General features: G+C 41.3%; 1 protein-coding gene across 3 annotated transcripts in view; it reads right to left on the bottom strand.

Annotated features, from left to right (window-relative positions):
- Nucleotides 1-27,912, bottom strand: part of LRCH2 (leucine rich repeats and calponin homology domain containing 2) — a 40,614-nt gene that overhangs the window by 11,579 nt on the left and 1,123 nt on the right. For 2 of the 3 annotated variants that reach the window (XM_080625130.1, XM_080625129.1), the window contains exons 2-16: nt 17,043-17,187; nt 14,330-14,456; nt 12,401-12,506; nt 12,175-12,311; nt 11,823-11,956; nt 10,571-10,658; nt 10,049-10,160; nt 9,652-9,749; nt 9,499-9,566; nt 8,565-8,669; nt 5,913-5,981; nt 3,592-3,640; nt 2,870-2,986; nt 1,320-1,364; nt 836-886 (exon numbers count right to left, since the gene is read on the bottom strand). In XM_080625130.1, the coding sequence (XP_080481256.1) occupies nt 836-886; nt 1,320-1,364; nt 2,870-2,986; nt 3,592-3,640; nt 5,913-5,981; nt 8,565-8,669; nt 9,499-9,566; nt 9,652-9,749; nt 10,049-10,160; nt 10,571-10,658; nt 11,823-11,956; nt 12,175-12,311; nt 12,401-12,506; nt 14,330-14,456; nt 17,043-17,187 (1,451 nt within the window). The remainder of the gene's footprint in view (nt 1-835; nt 887-1,319; nt 1,365-2,869; nt 2,987-3,591; nt 3,641-5,912; nt 5,982-8,564; nt 8,670-9,498; nt 9,567-9,651; nt 9,750-10,048; nt 10,161-10,570; nt 10,659-11,822; nt 11,957-12,174; nt 12,312-12,400; nt 12,507-14,329; nt 14,457-17,042; nt 17,188-27,912) is intronic. The other variant, XM_080625131.1, reaches the window with a different exon arrangement.

Below are 27,912 nucleotides of genomic sequence, written 5' to 3'. Positions count from 1 at the left end.
GATTAACTAAAATCTACTCTAACCCATTTCAAACTACTGCAAACCATTCTGTGAACGGTGTTTTAAGCCAGCTGAAAGCAAATGCAAGTATCCTCCCAACACTTGGTACCAAAATATTTCTTAGGAAATGTTTACTTTCAATTATGAAGATCAGGTTTTTCTCATTTCACCATCTAAAATGAAATATGTACTCAGTGATTTGGTATGCACAGGAGATCTCATTGTTTCCACTCATTCCAGAATGAGATATTCCCAATTCTGCCCCCTCAGGTTCCTTATTGACATAAGGGGGAAACATGAATGATCTTTGGTGTGCTTTGTCAGAGCTCAGTGGGTGCAGCCCCATGGACATCCCTTCAAAAGGGAAGAAACCAGGGCACAAGGCTGCAAGGCTGCACCACAAAGGCAACAGCCAGAATCATCAGGGACAAAACTCCCAAAGAGTCAGTACTTTTGGGCTCCTTGTGATATACAACATACTAACTCACAAGTTTCACTTTAAATCTCCTGGATGGCTAGTGCACAGGGGACCCCTGCACCGTGTGCAAATTCCATTTTTGCTTTCATAGCTGTTTTCATTAGGAAAGATAACGGAGACAAAGCAATGCACCTTTCCATACACTGGTCAAAAAGAAGCCATCTAGGAGAGACCAGACAGCTGCAAAGATGAACCAAGTTGTACCATCTGTCTGTAGTTTCTATTTTTGACTTTTTTTATAATGATGAAATATTTCTAATTGCAGTTTCAAAGGAAACAGCTTTACATCTGTGTGGTGACAAGTAATGTACACAAAGAAATGTTTGTTGAATGAAAAACAAACCCACAAACTTGTACCTCAGACGACACAGGAGACTGTGGGGACACATTAGTATTATCACTGTCTTGCTAAAAAGAAACCAAAGAGATGAAATTATAAAAATGAAGATAATGATTTCACGAGAAACATGGAATTATGAAATACACAATACATGAGACATGCAACATTTGTCAAGCATGCAACAAATTGGCAGCAACTGAGCCTAAGAACATGTAAGTCAAGGAAACATTGTTCCCTGTGTCAAGCATTACCTTCACACCCGCTCGGCTTGACAGCTGAGTTAAATTCCCTATCACCAAAGCAAGTAAATGTCCTAGTTTTCTTGATGAGCATTTTTAAATGAAGGAGTTCAATTACTTGTTGCTGCTCTGGCTCTGGAATACAGTTTGTTTGCACAGACTCCACCCAACGTTCTCCTGGTCTATGACTTGTAAGTGTTCAGAAAAAGGCAAATGTAATAAAGTATTTTCTTAAATGTTTTACGCAGTTACTGATTCTCACCTCATCATTTTCATTTCCACTTGAACTCTTTCTGGAAGACTTATACTGCAAAACACACATGATTATTACTTTAAAATGGAAGTATGGTTTTCATTTGAACTAAACAGCTTGACAGCACTCAGATGTGACTTATTACTGGTGAAGCTGCTGAGAAAAAAAAACATGTTACAGAATCAAAAGAACTAAAAGGAAACAAAACAGAGCAGGAACATCAAGTTCCTAGGGCAGGCAAGATCTTACTGATGTTGATGAGCTAAAGGCATTTTCAAACTAAATACTTTTATAATGTGAACTCTAGGTATGACACATACTGTGTTGGAAGGGACCTTAAAACTCACCCAGCTCCAACCCCTGCCACGGGCAGGGACGCCTTCCACTGGAGCAGCTTGCTCCAAGCCCCTGTGTCCAACCTGGCCTTGGAACACTGCCAGGGATGGGGCAGCCGCAGCTTCTCTGGGCACCCTGTGCCAGTGCCTCAGCACCCTCACAGGGAAGAGCTTCTGCCTAAGAGCTCATCTCAGTCTCCCCTCTGGCAGGTTAAAGCCATTCCCCTTGGCCTGTCCCTACAGGCCCTTATCCAAAGCCCCTCTCTTGGTTTCCTGGAGCCCCTTTAGGCACTGGAAGCTGGAAGGTGTGCTAGGACCCTTCTCCAGCATGAACCAGCTCAGCCCTCTCAGCCTGTCCCCAGAGCAGAGGTGACTGAACTCTGTTCACTTAGAATTTTTTCCCCTTTTTTTCCAAGGCAAAATTACAGAAAAAATTAAAAACAAGCCGCAAACAACCAAATTCCTGGATAGAGGACACAAGTCCATCAACTGCTCAGGAAGAAGATAAACAGCTTCTGTAACGACAAGAATATCTCTGAGGTGTATGGCATGCTCTGTTCTATCCAGAACTCAATTCCTTTCGAGGTCCCTACCATTTCACAAAGACGTTTGATGGCAAAGAACCAAGAAACTGATTTCTTAAGTGACAAGTTTAATTTTAACTGAACTTCCCACTGCAGATAATTCTCCTCTTTCTCTACCATGCCCCAAACCAAATTTTACCTGATGATGCTGGTAAGCTCCAATCTGTTTTGCCACAAGCAGGCACTGACCTCTGGTGACCAGTGGAACACACTACAGCAGCAAAGTAGTACAGACAGAATTTCCCCTGAAGTGCGATCTAATGCACTGAGATTCTGCCAAAGGCACAAATCATTCTTAGAACCACACTGCACAAAATCCATTTCCCTTGTGCTATGATAAAAAATAAGCATAAAACCCCTCCAATTGGATGGGGAAGGAGCAATGACTGAAAATTTGTTTCTGTCTTTACCATAAGACAACTGTAAATTACTTTCATTTATTTAAAGCACCAAGATTTTCCTGCACTCTCACATTACCCTAAATACAGAATATACGTTATTTAACTCCAAAGAGCCAAATAAACACAGGTTACACAGAGAATGAAAAGTATGACAACCTTTGAAGTTTTCTTACCTTTCCTTTATGATATAGGTTCTTATACCCATTAAAGTGCCCCCCACCCAAACTCTCCCCCATTACCTTGAAATATTCTTTCCTGATCTGTTTACTTCTCCTTCTCTCTTCACTCTGCCAGATTACCGGCTGGGTTTCTGGCCAGTGCTGCTCATCCACTGGATCCTTCTGGTTTTCCAGGGGCTACAAATTCCCAAGTATTTTTAAGGTAACTATTCCTCGTGGACATTAACATCAATTATTATGTACTACATGACTACAACACAACAATTTAAGTATCTCTCTGCTGTTCTCATCTAAAAGATCATACACATCTATTAGCTGTAAGAGAAATCTTCCTTTCACAGTACTGTATTATGCAATGTACTCTGAAGAGAGAAAGCAGATTTAGTGTTATAACACTATGCATGACTATGTCTATTTTATAGGAACTGAAAGCAGACAATCTGAAGGGACCATTTCTTTAGGCTAAAATTTCATTTCCAACTACTCCTTCCTATTAGAGTATGAGGCTTTTTAAAGCAATTGTAAATACCTGATAGATTAAAAGGCAGTACCATATGCCCTTAAAACAAAAGGCCTCCGTTAAATACAAGCCAAATTATCTTCAAGCATAAGGTTCTTCAAAGGTTTTCTATTTTCCACCACACTTCCATACATACAATAACTCTGTGTGTACACATACAATAACTCTGCGTGTATAAACGTTTTCTGCCAGAAATACAACCCCAAAAAGCAACAACAATCATTCAAATACAATGCCACCACATTCACATTTGCATATTTACCTGCCAGCTGTATGGGGACACTGGGGAATTCACTTCATCTGTTGTGACACTAAAAATGAAGATGAGACATTATGAAATTTACTCCTCATCTATTTTTAGGCCAGGTTACTTTAAAATATCACAAAAATGCAGACTTAAAAAGCAGCTTCTCTGCAGCACTTCAGTGGGTTTTGGCTGCCTGTGTAAAGGATGTCACCATGTGGCTAAAATGTACAACCATTTGACTAAAATCTCAAATCCTATTTCACTCTCCCTTACACACATGCTGACAACAGATCCTCCACACTACAGTTCTTGATTCAGATAAAGCTTTTACTTCAGCATGTTGACCTTTAGAGATTACTAATACATCTTCATTGCTCTGCTTCTCAAAGCAACCAAGGAAACATTGTGATCAAAGCTGACAAGAGATCTACTATTAAACATTTGGGAGACTCACCTCCTTCCTTACACTGTTAGCTCTACAGGGTGAAGTAGAAGCTTATACTAATAGGGAAAGAAAAAAATGTTTTAAGATGGGATAGTGAAGCTGGAACATGAACTGCAGGAGAACCTTAACCATTCTATGATGAGAAGTTCTTGGGGAAATAAAAATGTTCAGATTTACCATCACTTAAATTTTTCCTTTCTGAATTTGTCTGTGGAATTCACTTCTATCCCCTTTCCAGCACCATTTCGTTCACATTCTGACTGCTGGCTTGGAAGCTGTGCAGTAGATGAGGCGGCTAACAGCTGGGGATTGAATGCAAGGAGCATTCAATGCAATGAGCACCATGAGCAATCAGAACAAATCCTGAAGGGAAAGCATCCAGCCACTTAACTTCTGCTGCTCTGGATTCCTTTCCCTTCCTTTTTCTTTGTTTGCCTCAAACCAATAACACTACATTTAAAGCTGTTAGGCACAAGAAAATTGAACCATATCCAACAGCTTGATAAGCAATGCAGTTGAGAACTCCAGGAACTGCTGCAGAAAGGACTTAAGCACATATACATCTATTAACTATGACATGTTCTGCAAGTGTAAATTCTTTAAGGATAGGGCTTTCTACTCTCTTTGTATGTTCATCACACAGTATGTGATTTGGGTTCCTATGTATCAGTACAATAAACCAACAAATAACCTGGAACACCATATCCTGTGTGCACCCCTCAGAATTAAGGGGATGGGGAGATGGTTGGGAATGGTTTTTTTTTTTTGTTTCATGCAAAGGAATAATAGTTGCAGCATGGTTCATCTAACCATGAGCCATGGATGCAGCTGGATCTCTGAAACCACAGACAGATGAGAGACAGTAGCCAAACCAGGATGTATCACACTGAACTATCTGCACTGTGTCCTTTTCCAGTAAAAGCTTTTCTCATGTGAACCTGTACTGTAGAGAGCTGTTAGCACCCGCAGTGCTCTCTAGCAACATTACGGCTTTTGTCTCCAAGATTCACAGCCAGAGATGGGTCTGGACACAAGCAAGTAAGAAATTCTGCTGAAGGTATCCATTTTAGAGGACTGGGGCTGGCAAAAAAAAAAAAAAAAAAAATCACAAAAGCCACGGTTCAAATGGAGCTCTCACAGGAGGCTGCCAGCAAATGCTCCCTCTTTTGCTTAACAAATGAAACAGATTATTTCTAGACCAAACTGATTAAAAGAACTCACCTAGGATTCCTTAAGGGAGGGAGGGAGGGCTGAAAACTTGCTAAGTTCTCTCACCCATGTAGTTAGAAACGGGAAGCAGTGAATTCCCAAGTCCTTCAACACAAGGCCCTGGGTATTTCTGTCTGTGGTTGCTTTGTGGCAGTGGTGTTTTATTAATTCAAAGAGCACAGAAGCACATCTCCTGCAGAGCACGGATTCCTCATTGATGGCTGGTGAAGGCTTTGAACTCCCAGCAACTTCTTCAATAGCTCTTAGGAGCACAAAATGACTGCCAGGAAGGAAAATGCAGATGCCTAAGCCCAGCTACAGCATCACTTTGTGTAACACAGGATCTAACCCACCTGCACGGGACTGTTGCCTAGGGGAGCTATGACCGTCTGGACTGGAACTGCATGTCTAAAGATTCATTCAGTGATGTTTCAGTCACCTGAACTGCTGCCACAATCAGAGCCATAATTAGTTTATGGATTACATCACCTCCTAAAGGCTCCAAAGAACAGGATTTGATTATTATTTTTGTCTAATCTGGACAAAAGAAGCTCCAAACCAGATTATTTGGGCAGCTTCTGTTTCATCTTGAGCTATGACAGAAGATGGCAGCAGCGACACAGAGTAAATACAAAAATTGATCAACTCCTGAAAGCTGTGATACATTTAAGTATATCAATACCATTTCTCAGATTCCACTGGCTGCTTTGGCCTGTTCCTTGTGCTTACTGAAACTGAATGATTAAGAAGCCTGGAAAGAAAAAGAGACACACATTTATCCAACAGCTTTGTAATTTACATGTATTCTAAAAAAAAAAGGGTTTACTTTCACTGCATAACATTTCCTGTGAAAAGCAGTTTTGAATATAAAGGAGTATTTTCCATCAGATAAGACTGTGTGGACACATGAAATCCAAGCCCAATCCTGCTTCCATTGAAATAAACGATACTGTTTCCAGTTCTTGAAATATCTCAAGTTCTGAATTTTAAGTAAAACTTAGTATTTCAAACCAAAACGAAGTCTCCTCTTTTCCTCTCTAACTATATACTATTTGAGGTGATCTCACACCTCTGTAAAGTTACGCTGCCCTCAAGACAAAAGGCCCCACTGTTCACCAAGGTCAGATGACAGAAGATCATCAACCTAAAGCAGACAAGAAACCATACACAGATTGAGCACAAGAAGTCAGTCAACAGGAGCAGGTAAGAAAGTAGCAGAATGAGAAACACTGCAAGTGCAAAGGAAATGCGGGGCAAACGGAGCTGGAAAACAGAAAAAACACACGCAAAGAACTAAGTGAAAAGTCTAATACAGAAATGAACCAATGGAAATTCTATGTTTCTAAATGGTAAACAGTGAAGGAAGGCTAAACTTTCATACAGATTCAAAACAACTGAAGAACACACAGGAAGAAGATTATGAGTTACTATTATGGATGCTTAAAGTGTTACAGGTAACAAAACCACTCAGTACTACTTACAATTAAATGTTTTCAAGGAAGTGTCATGATGGACAGAAACTAGAATGAGTAATTCTGAATTCTTGGAGGTAATATTACACACTGACACTGACTTCATGTGCAGAACTGTGATCAAAGTATATTGGCACTTTTAAACCAAAATCTATTCAATCAAAATAATGAATAATAAATAAATAACCCCAAGCACTTTTGCCTGAGGTTCCATATTTGAGGTACTGTATATTAAAGAACCAAAAAAAATGAAGAGGAAGCATGCCAAAGGTACAGGAAATTTCGCTTTTAGGTTTGGACTCACTTAAATGTTCTTTGGAGAGCTGCCTAATTAAATATTATCCTTATATAGTATTTCAGCTCAAAGAACAATAAATGCATTGCCATCTATTTTTGATAGCAAAATACCTCAGGCTAACTTAGCCAACCCCTTCATTCTGGTTTTGTTCAAGAAACGGCTAAAACTGCTCCTTTTGTGGCCATTTTAACTATGCAAATCTGAAGCTCTACAAACACTTTATACCTTGATGCACGTCCTGCCGCCCTTGTCCTCTGGAAGAGCTTTTCACTGAATGAAGTTCTATAGCTTAATGGCCTTCGTCTGTATTCACAGTTCATGTACACCAAAGCCACAGACGGAAGAAGGAAGCAGGACAGGTTGACGGGAGAGGACAGGGAAGTCATTAGCAGAGCAAGCAAAAGGAAAGAGACTGCATAATATTAAAAGCAAACCAAACCACACTGAACAGAAACAGGATTAGTAAGAAGTTATGTCACAACGCTCACTTCTGTTCACTCAGACTGAACACATTTTCCAAACACACAGAAGTAGGTTCACTAAAATTCAAAGTATTATTCTTACTGCTGTTTACGGCAAGAAGTTATGAATTCATAAAGCCAGGGATGCAGAATCAGGGATAGATTTTGTAGCAGAGGTCATTTTGCCCTATTGTACTTAAAGATACACAAGCAAACTCCAAAACATAAATGCTAAACTGAGAAGTAAAACTTAACAACTAAGAATGCATGTCTGAATAATTCAAGAGCAAAGCAGAACTATCAGCAAGATCACTGCATTAAGATACAACTATGGTGACCAGAAGTTAAGCAGCAGTACTTCAGAAGAGGAGTGGCTTGCTATTTCAAGTTATCACATAACCAGGAAATACTAAAACTAATCAAACACGTGCAATATAAATAACCATCATAAAATCTAACAGAAGAAAACACTTACTCTCTTTTGATTAATAAATTAATATGAGAAAAATTGGCAATCTTAGTCTTCTTTGCAGTACCTTTTGGTAATAAGAACATTAAGATTTCATTGTTATTTTTCCCTTACTAGAGTGAACAAGCAATGTTTAAATACACTGCATGCAGTTATACGTAAAACCTGTCTATCCCCCTGCTGTTATTGACTTACATAATTTTTAAAGCTGTGCAATTCACACTAGAAGGATATGAACTTCTCTAAGGGCTTCACGTGCATTTCAACTACCTCATAAGAAAACCAGCAGTGCAGAACCTCCTCCTCCCTGGCCTGTCCACATCCTGCAACTTCAGGGATTTCTTCTGCTCTCCATTTTACACAGTTAACTTGTACTATTTCTTTCCTCTGTTCTACAGCTCCATGAATGTGAGACTTTAACATTCATCTCTTCCTCTCCATTGGAGGTATATCCTTGCTTCTCTAGACAACAGGTTTAGGACAAGAAACACAGGACGGGTATCTTGAAAGCATCTGTCACTGTAACAGCTGGACAAAAAAGTCTGCAAAATGATGAGGTGTCCAGAGCTTCTGGGTATAAAGCAGGTTAAAGAATAAATTCATTGTAAACCAAGTTATCCTAATACTGCAATACCTGTGTTTTTGTTCTTGCTGCAGTAACTGAGCTGCTATTTTTCTCAAGTCAGTCACTTCTTTGAGTTCATCGTCATCTTCAGCCAGCAGCTGTTCTTTCTGCAGTCTGAAACATTAAATGTCAGTGACTTGCCTGACTTCAGTAAAGCCAGGCACAGAAATGGCTGCATTATTGGACAACTGAGAACCACCTCCAGGTAAGCTTATTTTCTGTCCAAGGAGCACTCTGTGTTCCCTGTGAGGCTCCTTTCCTTCATATGCAATGAGCTTGAAACAGAATCATTAGGTTGGAAGGGACCTCTGGAGATCATCAGGACCAACCCCCTGCCAAGGCAGGGCCACCCAGAACAGGTTACACAGGAACGTGTCCAGGGTGGATTTGGGATGTCTCCAGAGAGGGAAACTCCACAACCCCCCAGGGCAGCCGGTGCCAGGGCTCTGCCACCTGCAACGGAAAGAAAATCTTCCTCATGTTGAGGTGAAACTTGTGCTTTAGTTTACGGCCATTGCTCCTCATCCTGCCACTGAGCACCACTGAAAAGAGTCTGGCACCATCCTTCCGGCACCTGCCTTTGAGATACTGATCTGCATTGATGGGATCCCCTCTAAGTCTGCTCTTCGTAGACTCAACAGGCCCAGCTCCTGCAGTCTCTCCTCATAAGATTGATCCTCCAGACCCCTGAGCATCCTTATGGCCCTCCCCTGGACCCCCTGCAGTAACTCCTCATCTTGTACTGAGGAGCCCAGAACTGAACATAGGACTCCAGACATGGCCTCACCAGGGTCAGTAGAGGGGGAGGATCAGCTCCCTCGACCTTCTGCCACACTCCTCCCAGTGCACCCCAGGATACTCTTGGCCCAACCAAAAACTAAAACCACTCTCACTTCCCACTCTCAGTAAAAGCTTCCCAAAAAAGATGATAAAGAAGATTTACCTTTTCTCATCGCCCCAGTCCTCATTCTGTTCTATTTTCTGTGATTTCTCAGGCTGTTTTCCCCGTTCCTTGCACAGAATGAAGAATAAACTCAGACTTGATTTAAAAGGAAAACAAGGATGCTGAGCAGTGTTTCTTGTCACACTATGCTACCTTAATATAAGACAGTAGTGGTCCAGTGTGTACATCTCCTTGCTCAGGAACAGCTCCCTCTTCGGTGCTCGGATCAATGTAGTCGTACACCTCCTGGTCTAGTGAGGATTGATGAAGAATGGAAAAGATGATATTAAGCAGCTCTCTCAACCAAGTTTTATTCCTCAGAGAGATAATTATTTATGAAGAAGGTCAGATAAAACAATAAAATCCTTTCTCCTAAAGCTGAAGTTATTTTCTTTCTGGCCTTGTCTATGTGCAATTATTACATTGTTTTCTGTAAGGATGAAAACACGATGAAAAATGATCCCATCCTTTTGTGCAATGTTCTTGTATTGCATTACCAAACCAGAAGTATTTCTGTGACCTAAACTGACAGATGCACAACAGACATTACCTTTCTGTGGATCAAGTTTACTTCCTATTACATGATTGTCATTCCTTAGTGTCTGTTCCCTCGTTGATTCCGATACCTGGGAGTGGAGGCTGATTGTATCATCATCTGATGGCTGCAAAGACAGTCACATTTAATGCAGAACTTACAGATAAACCATTACATGATTTGCTGAAGAACTCACCAATTCTAGTGCAACTGACCCTATCAGGAGTCACAGCTCCCAGGATGAACATGTCAGGTGAGATGTCTTTGGGGGTGGTTTTTTGGGAGGAGGTGGGAAGGAGCTTTAAGAGAATCATAGTTTACGAAATGACAGACAACAACTCAGGACATAATCTAATACTGAAACACAGTACTTTGAACAATGAGGTCCAGCCCACCCTGGTCAGTGGGCTAAGGAAAGTCCTTGGGCACTGTCTTACCTACAGCCTCCAACTACTTTCTCTCCCCTTAGTGTAACAAGGGTCAAAGAGGAAACAAAGCAACCAAAATTACACAAATTCAATATTAAAAACCACTCACTTCTGTTGTGGACAATCTTTTATCCCCATTATCACTTCCAATGCCAGAGTCTGGTCCATGATTTTTATTGGGATAAAAGTCCTCCATGCTACATTAAGAAAAAAAACCACACATAAAACCACAAGGAATGAAAGAAACTAGTTTCACTGTTCAAAAGAACATCCTTTAATAAACACATTCTCTACACTCATCGGCAGCAGCCAATACGATTTTTGCTCAATGCACCATAAGCAGAGAATCAGGGGGAATGGCTTTAACCTGCCAGAAGAGAGATTGAAATGAGCTCTTAGGCAGAAGTTCTTCCCTGTGAGGGTGCTGAGGCGCTGGCACAGGGTGCCCAGAGAAGCTGTGGCTGCCCCATCCCTGGCAGTGTTCAAGGCCAGGTTGGACACAGGGGCTTGGAGCAACCTGCTCTAGTGGAAGGTGTCCCTGCCTGTGGCAGGGGGTTGGAACCGGATGAGCTTTAAGCTCCCTTCTAACCCTAACCAGTCTAGGATGCTATGATTCAGAAGCCATGTACAGACACTGGGGACTAATTCCCTATGGCACAGTTGCCTGAGATCATGACCATGGACTAACTCTGATGGTTCAGATGGTTCTGTGTAGGCTTCCTTCACAACTTCCATCTTCCCCTCAGCTTTGAACACAGAGAGGCACAAATTGCCCATTTTCTTAAAATGCAATTTGCAAGGAAAGTGTTGTTCCCTATGGTTTCCAACAGCAAACCAAACTGACAGAGAACACAAAGGCACACCCACTGCATTACCCAAAACGTACTCAATATAGACGGCAAACAAAATATTCTGCACTTTTTGACCTAATCCAATCCAATAAAAAAAGCCATTGTATTTCACTGACGTTTAAGCCTGTTTCCTTTCATGTATTTATACATATATATGTGGGAGGCAGACTTTCTATCCACCACACTAACTCTATATTCAGAACATTTATGGGAACTTTTCATCTGGTTTTGTCATAATCTGTTTAGGAAATAAATAGCTGAGATTTCCAATCAATAAATGGAAAACACATCTCAGTTCTGATTTGCAAGTCTTAAGCAAGTACTTCAGCAATTTCTCAGTGCAACTCAGATGAGCCAATAAAGCTTCCAGTAACACAATCTTAAAACAGATAAATACTATGACTCCTAGATAAAGAGTTGAAGTACTGAAATTACAGCTATTATCTGTAATAAACAGATCACTTCATAGCAAATGCTGCAGTGAAATAAAACAAACACAGCACCACTCACCTGTCTGTCAGGGGCTGAGAGGGGATTCGTTTACCTAATGATGGAAGATCCAAAGAGTCTGGTTTTTTATCTATTCTGAGGCACGCCTGAATGCTGAGGAATTTAAATATATGTACTTTACCCTTTAAACAGATCTGTTGGGAAACAAATGAACAAAAGAGATGTTAATTATATAGCACATCTTTTGAAACTGCACCCCAGCGAATACTTCCTACACTGAGTTTGTACCCACAACTTCCCACTGGGAGAAATAAAGCTAAAAAATGAAAACCTGATTGCTCTAACTTAGAACAGCTTCTTCTTTCTTAAGCTCCTACTGCAAATTTCTGATATCGAATGCTTTAATACTAACCTGTGCTGGTGGTATCTGCATTGGATTGTTATCCAAAACTATAACTTGTAAGTGCCGTAACTTTCTGTAACAAATTGGGATTTCTGTAATTTTATTACAAGAAAAATCCAGCTTTACCAAGGGAAGGTCTCCTAATTCTGCATTGGGGGAGACAAACAAAAACAGAATCAGAGATCTTCTTAACACTAATTTACCTACAGCAAAGAAATGAAAACGAGCAACTTACCATCTGGCAACATATGGAGATTATTTCTTCTTATGTTTAATTCTCTAAGTGACTGCAGCTTTCCTATCTGCTGGGGAAGAACCTGCAGCTCATTGCAGCTAATATCCTGAGAAAGATAGTAATAAATTAACTGAATATCTTAAATGAAATGAAACAAAGGAAAACCGTTATCAAAACTACTATAAAGCATACTATAAAACCCCCAAGTCTTTTATCTTTGTTCCACAAAGGTTAGTAGTACCACAACACATCTTGCTCATTCTTCAGTATTTAGTCATTCAAGCATCAAGAACTCAATTCAAACAGTTAAACCAATGAGTGATGAAAGACTGGTTTTCAGACTGAAGCTGTAGCCCAGGATTATGGAGTTCCTGGTGTAGCTCCCATGCCAGTTAACAGCTCCCTGTGCCACGGCTTGCCGATGGTTTGCATTCTGCTCTTCCTGGGAAGATCCTTTTTCCTGAAAACACCTTGAACCAACCCATGCAACTAAAGACTGACAAAGACCAACAGCAGGCTCACCAGCTATCTGATAAGCACTAGATGGTGACAGAGCTGCACCAAATGAACACAGACTACAGTTATTTCTAAGCCTAATTTAACATTTACGTAGTCTAGACTGAGTCAAGAATCACAGTGATGCAAGACCATTTCTAATCTCTTTTTATTCTCAATTCAATGAAATTTGCTTCAGAGACTAGTTTCCTAGACAAGATAACAATGACAGAGATGATTTTAAGGCAAGCTGAGTCAGTACATAGAAACCAGGCCTTAATCAGCCACATCCAGCCACCTCCTCCTCCACTACATGCTCCCAGAGCTTCCACTTAGGCACTGCTCATCTGCTTTTGGCAACCACGGTATCTACACATAGGTGAATGTCCCAAAGTCCAGGCTGCTTGGGACCAACTGCTTCTCTGTCCACATCAAGGTTCCCTCCCTAAAACCTTCAGTTCCTTTAAAACTAGCAGTGGTAAATTAAAATCCTCTGACAGTGGAGAGAGTATAAAGAAGGTGGTGAGGTGCTAGCACAGGGTGCCCAGAGAAGCTGTGGCTGCCCCATCCCTGGCAGTGTTCAAGGCCAGGTTGGACACAGGGGCTTGGAGCAAGCTGCTCCAGTGGAAGGGGTCCCTGCCCGTGGCAGGGGTTGGAACTGGAGGAGCTTTAAGGTCCCTTCCAACCCAAGCCACTCTGGGATTCTATGATAATCTCATACTACTTGTAAATTAGGTCATGTTAAATGAAATCTCCAGGGTATACACAGTTACCTGGGAAACAGGATGCAGATTGCTTGTAAAGGCCAAAGAAATACCCATAAATAAGAAATCATGCACAGTGCAAGCGCCAGGTTGGAAAATAATTGTGCAGAGTTCTCCAAAACATGAACTTAACACAGAGTAATGATCAGAAAAGCCCAGAATAGGAAGAGAGATAGAGAAAGTTATGGAGGCTAAAGCACAAATTTAGTACGCCATAGGAAAAAATCAGTTTGTACAAACACCTAAACTGTGAATATCACACATCCTTCTAGTCACCCCAACCAACATAAAGGAACAGCAGAAGGGGGGGTTGGGACACATACCAAAAATGAAGAGGATGATGATTACTGTAAAGAAGGTAAACAGGAAAATTCACCCTTTTTAACACACAAGTGGGGGACTCCAGTAAAATTGTGCTTTGGATTCTTTCATTTACGAACCCCTTAAGCTTTAGTTAGCCCAACATACCGGTTTGTGTTTAACCCCATTTGTGAAACCCTACAGCAGAGTATACCTGGAATTGCAGCTTCAACACTAAGGAAACACAGGGACTGAATTTAGATTTTGAAGTTCTATATTTACAAGATTATTTATTTCTCTTTTATTACAAGGTGAACAAACGGCTTCTCATTTCAGGTTACTCAGTACAATGGCTGACAATTGTACTTACCAACTCCATGAGATCTCTCAACTTCCCAATTTCTTCTGGAATGGAGACCAGCTTATTGTTACTGACAACCAGAACTTTCAGGGGAAGATCAAACAGGTATTTTGGCAACGTTGACAAAAGATTTCGACTTGAAAGTAAGAAAAATGCAGACACAAGTCTAGGTTAGAATCTCTGTATGCATGACACGGAGTCTGAACATTGTACAACTTTCCTCCTAGTTCAGAAGATATTCTCCCCCTATTCCAACTTCATCTAACTTTAAGCTACAAACTCCATCATGAATTCCTTACCAGATAAAACCTCTCTCAGATATGTGAATTTTAGGTGCTCATCTTGCTGAGTATGTACTAGAACTCAATCCAACACTAAAGTGTACAGAGAAATGTGTCACACAAAATAATGCTTGATGTCTGCTGTTATGCTGCTTTCCCATACCTTCAGCAGGAGCACCTGATCCAACACTCTACCAATATAAAGTCATGTTCTCAGTAAATCAGAACTTGAGACAAGGCCACTCATGTTATGTGGTCACATCACTCCTGAGCCACCACAAAAAGCCCTCAACATCTATTTACTACTTTGCTTGAGCAATAGTCTGAAAGGTAAGTTTCAATAAAAATAAACTGCGCGTCATTTTCCACCTGCATGCGCATATGTCTGCTTTGCACACAAGAAATAAACAGTTACTGACACTTTGATTTACATCCATACTGGAAAAACTACCGACTGCTACTGCCACTGCTAGAAACATAGCAAATTCTTCTAAAAAGCTACTTGGACACTTAAAAAAGCCATTGGAAAACCAGCTTGTTCAGGTGAAGTATGAAAGCAATTCCTTTCAGACATAAAAGTAAATATATAAATCAGTAAATGCTGTCGCTTTAAGTAGAACTGTGGAGAGTCAGTTCTAGTTTGAAGAGAAAAAAGCCATAAAACCCCCCATCTAGAGTGCTGACATCTGTGTTGACACTATATTAAGAAACCCCCCAAAGATTCACTGGTTTATATTTTTCAGAGCCCTTTTTTTGTATGTAAAAGCTTTTTACATTATTCTTCTCCATGACTACAGCTTGGAGAGCTGCAAAGCCAACGAAAATAAATTCACATCTTGCAATGCTTCAGCTTCAAAGTGCTGCAAGTTTAACAGCATCAAAAGAAAGTAATTGGAATCTGGGTAGAGCTCTGTATTTATTCTGTTCATTCTAAGTGAGCAACACAAACAAGTTCCGGGTGTAGGTATGTGGTAAGTCTCTTTGTACATTGTATTTCAGGTAGATATGACAGGCTTTTTTGATTAGAGAGCATGAGAAGCAAAACCATGAAGTAAACTTTTTTGTGATTGATTATACAATGGAGGCAATGGAAGAGTCGTTCTCTGCATCAGTTCAGTTTCCTCTGGGCTTTTGCTGGTTCAGGCGGGTTGGTTTTTAAAGAGCTGCCTGCTTGACTATGAATTGCACAATACACTTCTTCAGTCATCTGAATCCAAAATTAGAATTTGAGATCATGTGGTTTTCCTCTGGAACAACGTATTTCAAACTCATAAGCCAGTATTTTAGCCTGTTCTTCAACTCCTCCAGTCCATACATCCATGCACTGCGAAAAGAGGCCCAGGACATCAGCACAAAACTGGAGACAAAGCACAGTGTGGCAGATGATAATTGGAAGAGTTGACTCCTGAACCACGTAACACCCAGCCAGAACTGCTTGCTGCTGTATTTCTGTAAGAAGAACTGTATTCAGCACCATCTAAAGAGAAACGGACTGTTGCTGCTCTGGGAAGAAAGTGAGGTCAAATTCCTTTCAGAAAACATTATAGTTTTATCATATTATTCTCTTTAGAATCATCACAGAACAGACTGCGACTCTTCAATCATTAAGTACTAATACTTGCAGATTTCAAGACACAGTTGGTCTTTAAGCCCACTGTCAAGATCCGGCTGCACAGGGTGCTGGGCCATCTAATCGGGGTCATACTTTGCCAAGAAAGGTTGCCCAGATGATCTGTGAGGTCACTCCCAACCCAGGATTCCAGGAGTCTGGGATTTTTGTCTGCTTTGCCTGGGTTTGGTTTTGCGTTTTTACCTTTTTCTTTTCCAGAATCAATTCACAATTTTTTAGGGTTTTTTTCAAAATCAGTTCTGGAACCAAACCTCTCATGTTCAGTAACCCTCACCTGACAGGGCGGTCTAGGACCTGATATAGTCAATACAAGAAATGGACTACCGCAGACAGCAGGGTCTCTGCTCATTTTGGGAGGGTTCTTCAGATTCCTTCTCCTCCAAGGGCTCATATTCATCTTCTGCTCTTCTGAGAAGATCCAATTATATGTTTTCCAAGCTTAAGAACAGCAATGGAAGTAACTAATGTGCAAAGTGAGGAGGGCCTTCTGGTCAGAAACATCCACCCTCCTGAGAGCAGCACATTATTACAGCTGCTTCCTAAACACTGTCTATCTGCAGAACATTAAGACCAAAGAAAACTGCATAAATTCTCCTGATCCTCAGCTACCATTATTTACTGACTGAGATTTCCCAATGCAGTCAAAGGAAGCAACAACTGCTGGCCCAAAACCCACCAAAAACAAGGCAAACAGCAGCAAATATTTATCTATCTGAGCAAAACTGAGAGCACAAGGGCCCTCAATAAGTTGACTGCCACCTCTCCAATGAGATAAGTTACACAAAGCCCAAAACTAAACAGCATTACTCACCTAATGTTAAGGTAGGTAAGCATTTGCAGGTTTTTAATAGATTCCGGAATGGATTTGATGCAGTTGTGATACAAATTTAAAGTTTCCAGTGGTGCAAACAGCCAGACATCAGGAGGGATTTCAGTGAATCTGTTCTTTGAAAGATCTAGAAGCAAAAGAAAATAATCCTGGTTTAGTCAAAAATGTCCCTACAGGAAGAGGAGATAAAAGTACCCTCTGCTATTCTTGTCATGCTCCTAAAAATTAAGGTGTTGCAAGAAGTGTAAAATAATTCAGTTTGACCAGATGCTACTGCATATAATTAATACACAAGAAAGGCCTTAAAATACTCAAGACTATTGTTTGATATGCAATTAGAACAGAAAACAGGGAAAATGACAGGCAGTCAAAACCATATTGCCCCCTACATCATTAAGAACATTTAAAATCCAACTGAGTACCAGTTATGACAGTCCCTCCTCTAGTGGTCTCTGTTCTGTGCAACTGTTCAGCATTTTCCCCCTCCAATCCTGGGCACAATAGTAAATGCAGGTACAAGCCAGGAAACATGATTTTTCCCATTTGGCAGCTACATTACAAACTAATCTCATTGGATAAAATATCTGCAAGGCTAAAGCCAAGTTTGCAAAAAATCCTTACATATTTATTTGCTTAAGAACTGCAGATCTTTATTGCAAGCACAGCAATGAGACGTTCTCCAGTTACACATTGGTAAGTTGGCTAAAAGGAGAATAAAGTCACAAATCCCAGTGCTGAGTGCATTTACCTATAAAAATAAGGATGCAGTTTAGCCTGGCCTAAAAGGGGAAAGAAGAGGCATCACTGACAATGAAAACATAACACTTGAGCTAGTTTGACAATGCATGACTGCCTTCTGCAAACGTGCATGCAGAAGATCTGACAGCCGGCATGCCACAAACCCACAGCATTTCTGCCTACATGAAATCTCTAAAACAACCAGAAAATTCAAGCAGGATATAATCCAAGAATCCTGGCAATTCTCAGTTAACTACCGAAACCTGTGCTACAACAAGTCCATGAAACTGTCTTCAAAGAAGGAGATACTCACTCGAGATGGACTCCACTTTTTTGAAAGCAACTCTCATTCCCAGCCCAACATGTCTCAAAAGGATGTGGTTTCACAGAACGCTGAACAAACTCTTTTAAAAGAGAAGCAATACAGACCTCTTGCTATTTCAGGCTGTACGTCTCGGTTTTTAACACATGCATGAAATGACTGTCTGCTTAACTCCTATCATATTATCGTTGGAACAATTGTATCGGTTATTCTGCACTGTTCATCATAACCTGTCAGTGTGCACTTGAGCCAAGAACCCCCCCTTGTGCTGGGCTGCATCACCAGAGCGTGAGCCGCTGCTCAGCGAGGAGATTCTGCCCCTCCGCTGTGCCCTGGGGAGACCCCCCGTAAAGTCCTGATCCAGGTCTGGGGCAGCAGCACAAGAGGGACGTGGAGCTGCTGGAGTGAGTGCAGAGGAGGCCACGGAGATGCTGCGAGGGCTGGAGCAGCTCTGCTCTGGAGCCAGGCTGAGAGAGCTGGGCTGGGGCAGCCTGGAGAAGAGAAGGCTCCTGAAGGGGAGACCTTAAAGCAGCTCCAGTGCCTAAAGGGGCTGCAGGAAACCTCGAGAGGGGCTTGGGACAAGGGCCTGTAGGGACAGGCCAAGGGGAATGGCTTGAACCTGCCAGAGGGGAGACTGAGATGAGCTCTTAGGCAGAAGCTCTTCCCTGTGAGGGTGCTGAGGCGCTGGCACAGGGTGCCCAGAGAAGCTGTGGCTGCCCCATCCCTGGCAGTGTTCAAGGCCAGGTTGGACACAGGGGCTTGGAGCAAGCTGCTCTAGCAGAAGGTGTCCCTGCCCATGGCAGGGGTTGGAACTGGAGGAGCTTTAAGGGCCCTTTCAACACAAATCAGTCTGGGATTCTGTGGTAAACTAGACTGAAACAACAGTCTAGAAAGTGGCTGAAAAAGTGGCTCAAAGTCACCACCAGGCTCAAAGAGAGCTCAGCAGCCTGAAGTGGAACTGGCAAACCAGCTATAAGTGGCACTTCATAAGCTAAATTATCCCAAAGCTTTCCTTCAGATCAGGGCATCCACTGCTGATGCTGAATTCCACAAACTCAAGCTACAAGAGGCAGAAAGGGAAAGACCTAGGCTGCAGCACTGGCATTCTTAGTGACCTGAATGAAAAATGGACTAAAGCTCCCTGACGCTGAACATCCCAACAAAGAGCAAAAAGCTTATTAAAGAGCTTAGCAGACACTGAGAAAGTTCTCATGATGGGTGAGGTTTGTTCTCCCTTTTCCATCACAGCAAGTTTGAAAACGTTACAGAAAAATGGCAGCTTTTACATGGAACAATTTCCTGCAATCCCCTTTTTAGGTTAAACAAAGGCTCTCTTAGTCTGACACTGGGCAGAGCAGGATAACTGCATGCAGGGAGGATGCACGTGGTTCTACCGCTGGCACAGTTCTCCACCACATAATGAAAGCACAGCCTTTGATACAATCCTGTTTTGAGGAATCAGCTCTGAGGATCCTCCTGATTTTATCAGCAGCTGGAAAGGTAACTGCAGGCTATTACAGAGATCTAGTCCCCAAAACACAAGTGACAGGATCCCACCCTGCTGCCACTGATCCAAAGAGCGGTGCTGCAGGTTGCATCTGAATTGAAAGACTCAAGAGCACCATGAAAATCCTGCTGCACGTGTATCCAGCCATACCCCAACCATGCCTCTTGGAAAAACACAGATTCAGAAAGAGCTTTGCCATTGCTTCCACAGAAATAAACCCGAGAGGTGGCCAGACAACTGCAGTGTGCAGCAGCTCTCTGCTTCGGACAAGGAGTGGACCAGGACTCCAGGGCTCCACAGGCAACGTAAAACTAGCTCAGGTTTCCAGCCTGGACTGACACAAATCACATTAGCACGGTCTGGCTCTAGTACCTTCATGTCCTCTCCCACAAACCCCAGACAATTTCCCATCAGAATATACAAATATGGTGGAATTGGTCTGTGTTACTGTTGAAAACACTTCCCTGAAAGTAATGTCTTCAGACATTCCGGGCAAGGATTCCACTTTTCCATTATGAAATCCAGCGATCCTATTAAATCAGGAAATTATACCCATTCTCTGTCAATAATAAAATGAAAAAGGTAAATAAAGAGTTGGGAGAGAGTATGACTTTTCTTCCAACCTGTTTTTCATTCACTCATTGCAATACAGTATCAGGATAGCCCCAGGGGCTCAGCTCTTTCTGAGGATAAAGATTCAAGTGTATATAGTTTTCCATAACATTTATATATCAGATGTACTTACAGCTTTTTGAAAACAAGTTATTCTATTCTTTATCCAAACTGGAAAATTATTCCTACTCCAGAAATCTTCTCACAACAAGAAAAAAAAAAAAAGTATGAGTTCATCTGTTATGCTAAATAAAATGTAGATGTGAAGCTTACACAAGTGAGGTACCTTTTGAAGACTTAAGAATCCCATGTATGACTGAGCAAATACTGTAAGAAGAAAGTTTCTGGAATGCAGCACCCCTCTATAAACAAGAGAGACTTCATCTCAGTCAAGATGGAAGTGTGTTGCTGGCACTGGAAATGAGAATGGCCCAGTAAGGGTTAACGGACTGAAGCAGCAAAGGGAAGCTGCTAAATTCAGAACTGCTGATGATGTAAGATGATAACTCCTCTAGAAGTAAAATTATAGGAATTCTCTGCTTAACTAGTTTAGACTGGAAAACTCTAAACTGGGGGTGTTCTGTGAAGACTAAATAGAAGACACTACCCATGCCTGCTCATGAATCACAGGGTATTCCAACTCAGTATCGCTGCAGAAACAGTAAAAGGGAGAAGTACACCATTACCGAGGTTAAATTTAAGAGGGGAACTACAAAACTATGAAGAAGTTGGTTGCAGCTTAGTTTCCTTTTAACAGAAAAGATAAAGTCTTTACTGACTGTGAAACAATGATTAAAAGACAACATACTAAAGTTCAAAAGGAAAAAAATCAGCAAGTCAATCAGATTGGAGGGGAAGCACTAGAAGGGAGAAGGTATCTTGTATAAATTTAAGGCATGATCAAAAGGAAAACCAAACAGCTCAAGCTGTCAGGTTACAGCAGCATGCAGTAGGGTACTCAAATAGCATTAACATCACGTTTGCTTTGGTTTTGCACTTCTCCCTGAGCATTCCTCACTGCTTACTGTCAGAGCCATGCTGCTAGAACAGACTGGCCTTTTGTTCAATCCAGTACAATCAGTTTTATAGCCACATCTTGCATGCGCTCCAGGTTGAATTTCAAATGCAAGGCTTAGTTGGGAAGTTTACACTTGAACTTCATCTTCATGTCATCCTGGCTTTCATTAAAATATGCTGATCCACTGTATTGGTGTTGGGGTTTTGCTTGCTCAAAGTGTTTCCAACATCACCCCCAAACCCCAGAGCTACCTTCCTATCCTCAGAGCTGCCCTCCTACCTTGCAATACATAGGTTTTCCTAGCCAGTAATGCTTTAGCTGAGTTTAAGCCAAAAACCATCTAAGCACAACAGTAACTATCAATCAGTCCTACAGAAGTCAGTGAACGTATAACCTTAAGTGTTCAGACCTGACCTTAAAGATTCATTTTTAGCCATTTAAACACAAATCTGAGATCAACACACAGAACGTGGGTAAGATCTTATTACTCTTTCATTAGTCAGATGGAAGATGATTCTGGAAAAGAAAACTTGCCTCAAACACTGCAGAAGCACTTGCATATGATAATTCCAGGAGACAGAAGTTTCGTATGGCCAAAAAACACTCAGTCACCTTATAATTCAAGTCCTGTGATGGTTAAAATTTATACTGACAACAGTATTAAAAAAACTCCCTCATTTAACTGTATTTCACACAGTACAATGTACTGCCAATGGTACAGAAATACAGGCAGGAAATGTTATTAGTTAGTGTAATGCTCCAAAGCCACCTTATGACCACATCCTACCAACTATCCTGTTAAACAAATACCCTGTCTTTTTCTCCTACCTCAAACAGAAAGCCAAGTCTCCCTTCTTGAGCAGGGTCCTATGAAGAGAGGCCTTCTGCCCAATGGAGTTCCAAGAGTGGTATTAGCCACTGGAGACAAGCCCGAGACTTTACTCACTATCACCTTCACCCACAAGTAAGGACAGACATTAAACTTCAAACACATTTAACCTCACAGTCTTCCATGGTAAATTATGGGCATTATTTGTACCACAGCATTCAAAGAATAAGAGACAGAATACAAGATCTATGAAATTATGTTGTCCCAGCCTGTACATCTCCCATTCAGGTATGTCTGCAATACTACAAAACCCGTGGCTTTTTTCCTCTTTCACAGAAAAGTAATGGAAGGGAAAGAAATCATCACTCATAAATGAAGCAAAGGCTGGGTTTGATAAGAATTACTTAAATTATGCACAAAAGCCCAAGTAAAGCTTCTTCTGTTAGTCTCTGTATGCTCAGTTATACACATCCAAGGCCTTTGTCCTGAAGAGCTTACAATTTAAACAGACACAAGGGAGAGCCAAAAGGCTAAACCAAATCAACTGTAACCAGTGTTACTCTGTGACTTATTTTTTGTGGATAAAATTGCCGGACACTGGATAAACTAAGCAGGAACATTCTGAAAGTAAGCTATATTGCTGGAAGACAGAGAACACTGAAAAACAAGGCAAAGGAAGGAAGAGTGAGGCAGAAAATCCCCCTAGAGAAAATGGGTACACGAACAGTCCATGCCCACAGCGTGAAAAGGGTCCAGCAACAGCTACATGTTCTTCTGAGACACAAAGGCCTCTGCTCAACTTCAGCATCTGTTCTTATTTGCTGGTGCCTCCCGCTGACTGTCCTGCTCAAGCCAGGCCTCCTGGCAGCATTTAGAACAGCTACAGCCACTTCTATTAGTTTAGAAATCAGTATGTAATAGCACTCATTACTGCAGATACTTCCATAAACCTTTTAGTTGTAGGTCAGTCTTTAACATACCAAGTTTGCTACACCAAGTCTTTAACATACCAGGTCTTGTCCACTACATATTGGTTCCACCTACTGAACCAGTGGTGAAGTGACAAATTGAAGTGGATGTTTGTTTCAGTACACAGATGGTCAGGGATTTGCTCATTGTGCAGCTACATCTGCTGGGCAGCAGTCTATGAACAGGCCTGTGATGCAAGGTGCCTTCAAGCCTTGGGAACACATTAGTGACAATCAATCATGTCTGCCAAGCAAAAAGACAAGACTAGCATTTCATTTCTACCCACCCTCCTCACCTAAAGTGCTATCTCTGCCTTCACTGGATCTGTCAGACCTGCCAGGTGAACCCCAGGTCAGCTGGATGAATGATGAGAATCAGGCTGTTGGGACAGCCACAGCAAAGCAAAGGATGAGAAATCTCTCCACACAGATATGTAGAACTTCTACCATAAAAAAAGATCCAGCAAGTACCTCTGCATTTGCAGTAGAATTCCAGCCTTCTGTCCCAATGCAGTTACTTCTTTGCTAAAGCCACGTTTCAGCATTAAATACCAGCCTTGGCAGTAAAATTACTCTCCAATTTCGAATTGGCTCCAAAGCAGCTCCACAAGTCAAATGAGAAGATGCTCCTCACAAAAAAGTCTGAAAAAGCGAAGGCTAGTCCACTTCCTTTCTCATACAAAGCTCTGCAATGCCATTCATGATCTGAATGCACTTGTACCCTCCTCAAATACAAGTAAAGATGTTCACAAAATGCCCTTCAGATTGATCAAAAGCAGAACTATTGCAGAGGTTAAGTTTTTATATTCCACAGCACAGAAATAGTCACTGTGATGGCAAATATAGTTTTGATGGGTGGAGAATACAAAAAGTCAAACAATTACATATGGCACATTTCTCATAGAAGAACATTACAGGATTGAATTCTAAATGTTTTTAAGGATTATTAGATATTAGTGGTATTCTTTATAATGCAGTCCTTTTATGCAGGCAAACTAATCATCAGGTGGTTTAACTTCAGCTCCCTGAACTGAGGCTTTTCCCAAGTTGCCTGTAACACCAGGTATTCTTACTAACGGCCTTTGGCAAGAAAGCAACAGACACAACTCATTTTCCCTTAGATTTTGCACCAGATTCATTTCTGAGTGTAAACACTGCCCTCTCCCCCCAAAAAACCATATAATCTCAGTTTCTCTTTTTGTTCAAATCTGAAGCAGTCAGTACTAAGAACTACACGGTTTTCAACATGTTTGATTCCTATAATGTAATCTAGATTTAGGATATACACCCTATATGAATGTTATTTCTTAAATTGAAAATCGGATTTGGTGTTGCTATTCAGTTACCTGCCAGCACTTTAATCAACATTGGTACCACCAACAAAAATACATTACCCTGTCTGAATATAGCTAATTGCTTTATAAGTATATATTCTCCAGGCAGAAGTATTACAAATTCACATTTTTATGCAATTCACACTTTGTTTTAAGCTATAGCTTTTGTTGGGTTTAATCCACAAACACAGGAATGACTCTGTATTTTACAAGAGCCAGAAATATGATGCAAAAACATCAAAGTCATGGAAGCATTGCTAGGCAATGGTCTCTTGTACATATCTTGAGCATGTCTCCTCCATCCCATTCCCTCAGCAGACACCGGCAGGAATCACCGTGTAGGAATTCTGCCTGTGGTCCTGAGATTGTTACTGGTCATGACAGGGGGCTCATCCTCAAGGCAGACTGGGAATACACTGGTGCTCCTCCTCAGCTATATAAGAAGGTAGCAGGTGGCAGAGAGGAGCCATTTCAAAGGTAATATATCTACAGGCAACCATTCAACTACTTGTAATTGCTTAGAGGCTTCCTCTGAATTAAAAACTGGCACTCTAGTTTGCTGTGCCAAACTCACAAACAAGCCTGATGGCACCACTGTATGTATCCAGAGCAAAGAAATTGATTCTTGAGCTGTCAGTCCCATACCTTTCATATTTACTGAATTCATGCTTTAAGGAGCACTCACAAAACCAGAGAGGAAATTGCTAAAGGCACAGGTTGACTTAGTTCAGCGTGGCAACCTCTCTCTGGAAAGAGGAGAACAAAACACACAATTCTCCAGCTAAGCAGACAGTGATTACACCGATGTGAGATACGCAATTACTTACTGCCGGGGGGGTAATTTTGCTTCGCGCTGCATGAGGAACATTACACATGTTAATAAAATGATTGGAATAGTCAATGTACCTCTTGATACACCTCTACGTATCTTATGACCTGCATTTCGTTTTACATTCTTCCCCCCAGGAGTTCGTTTCACAGCAGCTGTTTAAGCAAACAGAAGGCAAAATCAGGCAAAGAATAAAATAAGGAGTTGCTTTTTGACCAAAGAGCTGCAGTAACAATTCACTGTTAAAAAAAGAAAGATATGACAAAAAAGGTCAGAGCTAAAAGACCAGACGCCATCATGATGCTTTCAGCTGCACAATAACTTTAGTCACATAATTTAAGGTGCCAAAAATGTGCTCCAGTATTTGGAGATGATGTACTGGGAACCTCTCACTTCAGTCAGACACGAAACACAGACAGACAAAATCCCAGGGCATTTTCACACATCGGCAGCAGTTGTGCTTTGGCCTATGCAGACCTGAACCTGACTGGAAGCTGAAGTGGTTTTCTTTCTGATGCTGGTTTTAATGACATTCAGGCAGAACATTCTGGACTGACAGTGACACTGTAGATTCTACTGTATAAGGGCTTGGGATATAGAAAAGAAATCGTTTACATATAGATTTGTTAGAGAGGTTCGTTTAAATGTTTGTTTCAAGTCCCATGAAACTGAATTTCAGAGATTTAGAACAGAAAGCAAAACACAGCAAAGGCTCTTGACCCAGCCCCTTTCTCCCATTCCTCAGCCTATATCTAGAACCTTATTCATGGGTATATTTTAATGGGAAACCATGATAACTGCTACAAAAAATGCCAGTAAGTGAGTGAGCCTTGCTTTTGAGGCAGTCGCTAATCCCCATCGAGCTCTGTACCACACTGCTGCTCTGTACAGGATGTCTGTGACTCACCAGCAGAATGCCATTTACCCGCTCATCAACAGAATTCTACAGTACAAGTCAAAACAGAGACTACAAATCTCTTGTTTACAAGCATATTTTGAAATACATCTAGAATTTGTATTTCACAGGATTAATTCATAAGTCAGTGCTACACTAAAGCAGGATTAGTACACGATAGTACTTGCACATCACCTATTTCAAGTAGATGCTTTCAGAGCAGCCAGCAATATGGCTATTTCTGTCAGAGATTGCCCTGTAACACCTTCACACCATCTTTCACCATGAAAAATTCAATCCTGAGGGCAATGATTGGGCTCTACTACATGCTAAAAGATAGACAAGATCATTGCAGACAGCTTTTACACAAGTATTATGAGGTTCAAAATAAAACAACAAAAATAGAATCCAAAATGCAATTAGGGATAATTAGAAGAAAACACAAAATAAGGATCCTCAATGCACCTGCTTCAGGACACAGAAAGTCTTTTTAGTAATAAATTGCCTATATACAGTGCTTTAGTTATTGAATGCTTAAACACAAAAGTGACCTACTATGTTGCTGAATACATTTTTATGCTACTACAAGAAAATGTAGTACGTACTACAAGAAAATGGAATCTCTTTTTATTTTATTTCCTATTGGAAGCACAATATTACCTAACACACTTTCACCTATCCCTGTTCTGCACTGCACACAAGGATGCATCACATGTGTCAGGAAAAAAAGCTAATAACCCACAAATCATTAGCAGGCTCGGTACTGGATACAGAAATTGGATTTTAAGATCAGCCCGTCACCAATTCCACCCCTTACACAACCTAATACATTACAAGAGAATGGATACATCATTATTTAACCCTGTGCACTAATGCAGCCCACAACAAAGAGCAAGAGAATGAGTGTTTGATATACCAGGAGTACAGGATTGTCAGAGATGGATAAGGTACCACAATGGGCAGTCTCATATTCAAAACAATAAGCCAGCTATTCATAACCCATGGGGAATGAAAAGCCCAGAAACAAAACAGAAAACCACCAAAAAATTAATTCTCCCAAACAGTATTTCAGAAAGCCATTGGTACTTGTGAACAAAAGATGCCAAACCCTTCATCCGTATTTCATTCTAGCACATTACTCAAAATGATCTGTTTTCAGCAGCTACTCCAGCAGCAAATAAATCTAGGGGTACATCAGAAATAATATAACAGAACTCCCACGGAAAATGTAGTTTTGTTTGCTAGGAACGGCATAGAAAAATGTCTCCAAGCTCGCTTCACCTGCAAGCTTGGGTAAACCCGGGCTCACATTCACGGTGTCTAAGCATTTACCAACACGGTGCATACATTAAGCTCTGGTCGCACACTGCTGGATGCACACACATCCCTCACACCCACGCTTGTGACCATCTCCCTGCTGAGCTGGGAAGAAGGACCGACCAGAACACCCCAGGTAATAAAGCTTCACTTGCAAGAGATCTGACTCCCATGAAGGGCCAAACCAACCCGCAGCACGGAGCCCTTATTCCCAGAGTGAAAATTGAACAGCTCTCCTCATCTTGCACACCCTCTTCTAGGCACGGTGTGAATCGTCCTTATCCTCAAGACACGTATAGACAAATACAGAGAACGCAATGCCCAATTCCCTGTGCCTATCCCCCCAACCTCTTGCACGCACACAAAGCATCTCTCTCCCCTCCATGCACAAGCACGGGAATCCTCCTCCTCGCTGCTCCCACACGGAGCACAGCAAGGCTCCCAGGGCACACACACACACTCAGCACAACACTCTCCTGTGTG

This window comes from Psittacula echo (assembly GCF_963264785.1).
Source record: "Psittacula echo genome assembly, chromosome: 8".
NCBI classification, from domain to species: Eukaryota; Metazoa; Chordata; class Aves; order Psittaciformes; family Psittacidae; genus Psittacula; species Psittacula echo.
The sequence above is the reverse complement of the archived record's forward strand: the minus strand, read 5'-3'. Positions and strand labels throughout refer to the sequence as shown.